The 6,000-nt window shown below is 36.5% G+C and overlaps 1 protein-coding gene across 5 annotated transcripts in view; it reads right to left on the bottom strand.

The window, feature by feature from the left end:
• Positions 1 to 1,027: 1,027 nt before the first annotated feature.
• MYO1B (myosin IB) overlaps positions 1,028 to 6,000 on the bottom strand; it is a 299,289-nt gene continuing 294,316 nt past the window's right edge. For all 5 annotated transcript variants that reach the window (XM_083153484.1, XM_083153488.1, XM_083153487.1 and 2 more), the window contains one exon: positions 1,028 to 3,760. In XM_083153484.1, coding sequence (XP_083009610.1) covers positions 3,637 to 3,760 — 124 coding nt within the window. In that variant the 3' untranslated portion in view covers positions 1,028 to 3,636. The remainder of the gene's footprint in view (positions 3,761 to 6,000) is intronic.

The following is a 6,000-nucleotide window of genomic DNA, read 5'->3' as shown; positions in this document are numbered from 1 at the left end:
TAGAGGACTCGTACTGTGAATGGTGACATATATTTGAAGAAGCAGGCAAACAGCATATATTTGAAGAAGCAGGCACTCACCATAGGCAGCAGTTAAAGTTGAAACTACAGCTATGTCTGAATAAATACTTGTTTCAACTTTAACTGCTGCCTATGATGAGTACCTGCTTCTCTAAATATATGCTACATATGGGACTTTGGTGCCTTTAAAAGTGGAGCACCGCCGAGTTGAACTGTGAGTCATTGTGAGTGCGGTATCCTACCTCTTTTTTTTTTTTTTAAATTGAGTCTTTATTTAGTTACTTTTAATATACAAAAAACAAACATACAAATTCATAACATACACAGTCAACCTAACGGTATCCTACCTCTACTATATATATATATATATATATATATATATATATATATATATACACACACATATAAATACACACACACACACACACATACAGATGGAGCCATCCTCATCTAGTCCTTTAATAGGATTAAGTGAGTAATGAATTGTATTGCAGCTGAGAACAATATGCCTTAGGCTATCTAGAGATGGCTAGATGAGGACGGCTCCATATGTATACATACACACATTGCTCTTCTTATCTTGCAATCAAGATAAACCTCAGGTGTGTGGTCGGCAATAGGGACAGCGGCAGGAGCTTGTGTAGGAAAAGGTCTTGCCACTGTCAGGTTGCCAGAGACCTGGACCCTTCTACTATAATAATGGGGGGGGGGGGGGGGAGGAGGCTCTTCTGAGGTACAATCTGAATACGAATATGTGCTGACTGATAAAACAAAAACATTATGAGAGGTTGGAGCTCAGTCTTGCAGTGCCCGACTGACTTGTCACATTTGTAAGACTAAGGGGTTGATGGGGCATAGAGGGGGGTGTAGCTTCACACTTCCAATTGTATTAAAGTGCTAGCTAATAACTAATGTTACAAGCATTTTGTCATACTATTATTGTCAATGGTAATTAAGGAAATAAATCCAGGAAACATGAAAAAAAAGCCAAAAGCACAAGGTTTTTCATGTCATGTCTCAGTTTTATAAAATATTAATTTCTTCAAATTACAAAGAATGACCTAGATTGGAGGAACGTTTGTGTGCAGTTTACAATAGGTACATGATTAATAAAAACTAAATGAGAATACAAACAGGTAAGACAGGAGAGGACAATTGAAATAGTACTAAGGAACCATTTCTTTTCTGGTCTCCACCTGCAGGAAACTGGAGACTGCTCCCAGTAATGCATTTCACTGATAATCACCACCAATTATCTGTCCAAAACGCCAACATACTTACAGGAGTATTTAATTACACAGTATTGTGAAATAAATATTGCCAAAGTGAATGATTATTGCACATTGTATAGGATATAACACAATACACCACTAGACCTTTTCCTTTCATGATTATCCGGTTAACTTAAATATCACTAAAATATTAAAAATCAAATGTTAATATACAGTCAAGATCTGCATACTAATTGTGTCATATAGCAAATCCTTGTGGGTTATGGATATAATCCCATTAATTATTATATAAGGCCCTAGCTTTAATTACTTCCATACTTTGCAGACAATGGACATAAGGCTTTTTGTAATTAATATTTGGTAGGTAGGACAAACATACTTGTTTCAGTAAAAAAAAACATGTATATGGAATGTGAAATGTCCCAGCTCTGTCACTTGTGGGTTGTCAGATTGACAGATTTCTGCATTTGGGATATAAGACCTCAGACAATATTTGCATGAAATGAATTTCTCAAACAGGATTACAAATGAGTCAGATTAGTGTCATCTGGAAGGCAACATGGTGAATACAGAATAAATGCCATATCTGTGATGTACAGTATTTGTGGTCATTCAGTACAAGAGGGCCTAATAACTATGGCAGACTGGTCATAGTGTAGACAACTTCCCTTGATGTACTTACAAATGTGTACAAAAAAAAAAAGAAGTTGTTTTTGCCAAACTGTATCAGTTATATTTGAATAAAAACTATAGTAAAATCAATACAAATAAAATGATAAAAACATTGGCTGAGATATTGCCAGTCGTGTATCACTAGGAGTTTGCACTACATCTGATCATGAGACTGTAGCTATCGCTGCCCACGTGACTATGGTGAATAACACACAAACAAAACCCTATTAGGGATATATGCCTTCTATAGACAACAAGTGGAAGTGTTGCCCATAGCAACCAATCATGTTCTAGCAAATCATATTATGGCATGCAATGTACTAGATAAATAATAGCTAAACTCGAATTGGGCGACACATACACTTGTCCTCTATAGGTTTCATAAATCTCCCCTTACGTTTCACCCTGCCTGGCTCTGTTTAGAGGATAATTATATACAAGGCATAGAAACTGTACTATATATGCCAGTAGTCCTATTTTTGACAAGTTTATTCCAGTCTCAGTTTATCAGAAAGTGGGTGTGATCTCATGCAGTTAGGTGGCTTAGTAGGCAAGTTCTTGGTCTCTAACCTTTGAGAAGATTCCTTGTATACTCTCCCTGATGGCACATTCCTGTAATGCAGTCACTTAGAGCTACCACACTCAGCTGATACTCTGCGTGGTTCATAGTGAAGACTACATCTACTGGATACTCAGTCATAAGAAGTAAACATTAATAAATACAACCCAAATGATTTTTAACACATAATTAAAATAACAGAAGCTGTCATTACACTACATTCCTATAACAATGTAGTTAAGATGCATCAAGACTTAAAACATAACTTAACACATCTTCTGAATTGGCAAACACAAGACCCTTTACTTTCTGCTTAGTCTGCTAGGCCAAAGTTCTACACCAAATCTTATTTCTAGGGAATTCACTGGTTTATGGCAGATTATATGCACTGCAGGAAAATAGAGACTGTTTTGTATTTGATGGAGTAGATCTATATTTAATTAATTTTATAATCGAAAAGGATAAATGCAAGTTTAAAAGTCTTTTACAGGTAGAAATGAAATGATGGAGGGTGATAACTATTCTAATAGACAACCATTAGGGTGTGCTTAGAGGTATATTTACCAAAGGTTGATTTTCAATTGATTTATATCTACTAAAATCAATCTAAATGGATGTGGCTTTCCAGGAGTAGTAACACACATTCACTAAAAGGCGATTTTTTATATTTATCTTTAAATGTTAGTTAAAAATGCATGTTGCAGCAGCACAACAATGATTTGGATATAGACTGATGTTTGTCATTTAAAATAATAAAATAGATAAAACTCAATCTTCAGTAAATATAACCCTAAGTATTTTACATTGTGCAATATAAAACGGACACATTTAAAATACTGTGTATCAAATATCCAAAAGGTACTACTATAGGGATAGCTTGTTTTTGCAAAACAATGGGTTCGATCTAGAGATTGCGGACAAGAAACCTTTTATTTGGATTTATTGTATTAGATTAAAACAGCCGCATGGAAAGGTGAATTATGATTAAGCCTATACTGTTCTTAGTATTATTGAATCTCTTAGACTGAAGTCACAACACTTCCGCCCACCTTTGGCACAATCCACAATAAAAGAAAAAGCTGAACCTCCCACAACCCGTCACTAAAATTGCACGGTTACAGATGAGCTAGTCCGTATATTAAACTCCGTGCCATTATGGCACTGCCACTTCCAGAAGGCGATTGTTTTTCCGCTTACAGGTGGGGATGTTGCCATTTTTCTGGGTTCCTTGTATGAACTTTACACAGACTTTGTCTTGCTTGAACTGCACTAAGAACCTGTGGGGAAAAAAAAAAAAAGTTTGAAAAGTGACCCCAAAATACTGTTGTTAACTCCATAATGACTAGTGTTGCTTTCAGCATCATTGTCTTACTATATTAAAGATTTATCAATGCATGAAGAGAGAAAGTGGAGAGGGATAAAGTACCAATCAGCTCCAAACTGGCACTTTACAGTCTGTGTTCAAAAACAGACAGGAACAGATTGGTTGGTACTTTACCCCTGTCTAAGTCTTGATAAATATCATATGTGATAATAGAGAACACATTGAAAATAAGATTTAGAAAACAGTAAGAAAATATTACTGCAGGTTGAGTATCCCTTATCCAAAATGCTCGGGACCAGGAGGATTTTGGATAACGGATTATTCCGTATTTCGGAATATTTTAATATTTCAATTATGTATTTTGAAGTATCTTGCATTTATGTTGTGCAAACACATGAACTACACACAAATATATTTTATTTGTTCAAAAAAACAAGGTTTCAAAACATGAAACAAAATTTGTGTACTATCTCAGATACTGAATTTAAATGCCAAGCAATCATTGTCTTGCACATATATATATAGTGCCAGTTACATATCATGTCCTCAGTAGTGCTGTTACAGTTGTCCCCAGTAAGTTTTTAGCAAAAAAAAATATTTTTTTTCCACTTTCTGGAATGTTTGGTTTTCGGAATAATTCGGATAACGGATATCCGGATACAGGATACTCAACCTGTATTAGCTTTTGTACATGGAATGATTACCTTTGTCGGACAAGGGCCCCTGCGGGGCCCCTCCAGCAAGCCTGGTACCCGCTCCCCCCCCCCCCCCCCCCCTCGGCTGCCCTGACTATGGGACACTGGTGACCCATGGGTGGGAGAGCGGGACAGCTCCCCAACAGCAGGACTCTATTGCCAAAAAATGGTTGGGAGTTATTCACTTGGCCTAGACTAAACCCCCACTCTCTTATCCCTGATCTGCCTCTAGAAACTAGTAGGAGTTGTAAGCACAAGATGCAATCGCAATCGGTACATGGAGGGCAGCATAAGACTTTATGAAAATGTGTACTGAACAAACGTCTCACTCTACATCAGCCCTTAAATTCACTTTAATAAAACTGAATTCCTAAATATCACTAATAGAATGAAATTAATAGTATTTTGCAAAAAAGGTTCATCTTTAAAAGTTATTTTGTATTTTCTTACAATCCTTTGTTATATACTTTCAGAAACTTTGCAGTTAATACAGCAGGTGCCTTGATCCAAAGGAGCCATCATGCTTCCAGATGTCATGATCAAAGATAACACTGTCTTGGTTTGATTCTGAACCCGTGGCAATAACCCATGACAACACACAGAGCTAAGCTTTGCATAATATATAGCAGATGGGGCATTTAAAAAAAAACAGACTGATTTTTACTAATAAAATATTAGTACCAATTAGGATTATTAGTTTACAACTATACTCCCTGAATAGGTTAATCATTATGGATATAGAGTCTGATTCAGACTCCATTGTAGGATAAAATAGACTACAACTCCTGCTGCTAGGAGGCACAGGGGCCGCCCAGCACAGGGCAAGGACACCTCACATGCCGGGACCTGCCCCGCGATGTGCCCGCAAAATTTTATAAAGTGCAAGCACAGATCTCCGGAATTCGTAGCAATTTCCGGAGATCTGCACATGGGTCTATATCAGGTTTATAATTAAAACTTTGGATAAAGGAGCAGGTCAAATGATAATGCTGATTTTTAACTACATTTAACTTTAAATGAAATAAAAGAAGGCAAAGAGATCCCTCTTCAATTAGCCAGACCGCTGCATTATGCTCCCTCCTAAATAGGCCTTCATTTTGTTTCCATTATTTAAGTACAAAAACCCTTTTGCTGCCCAGTTCCCATAATATAACTGCAAGTGGCAATGCAGCTGAGATGAGTCACCCTATGAGCCGCCTCATGCAGACGCAGCAGCTTTGTGCCGTACCCTGAATCAGTCCCTTATTCTTCCACAATAATAATGTAATGATCTACCAAAAATAAGGTAGATCATTCTCAGCATACATAAGTTTAAAGACCACCAATGTCATTAATGTAATTAATCTTTGTCAAACATTTATTCTGGTGACTTCCAAAAACCATTTCTGAAAAATGAATATCTAGGTGGTAACAAATGTTTATTCAGGAAATGGAATTTATGAACTAAAGTTAGTAATCAGTACCAGCAAAGCATTTTAATATATGATTTTTTTATACA

This window comes from Crinia signifera, chromosome 7, assembly GCF_055691185.1.
Source record: "Crinia signifera chromosome 7, ASM5569118v1, whole genome shotgun sequence".
In the NCBI taxonomy this organism is placed as follows: Eukaryota; Metazoa; Chordata; class Amphibia; order Anura; family Myobatrachidae; genus Crinia; species Crinia signifera.
Note: the sequence above shows the minus strand (reverse complement) of the source record. Positions and strands in the feature narration are given on the sequence as shown.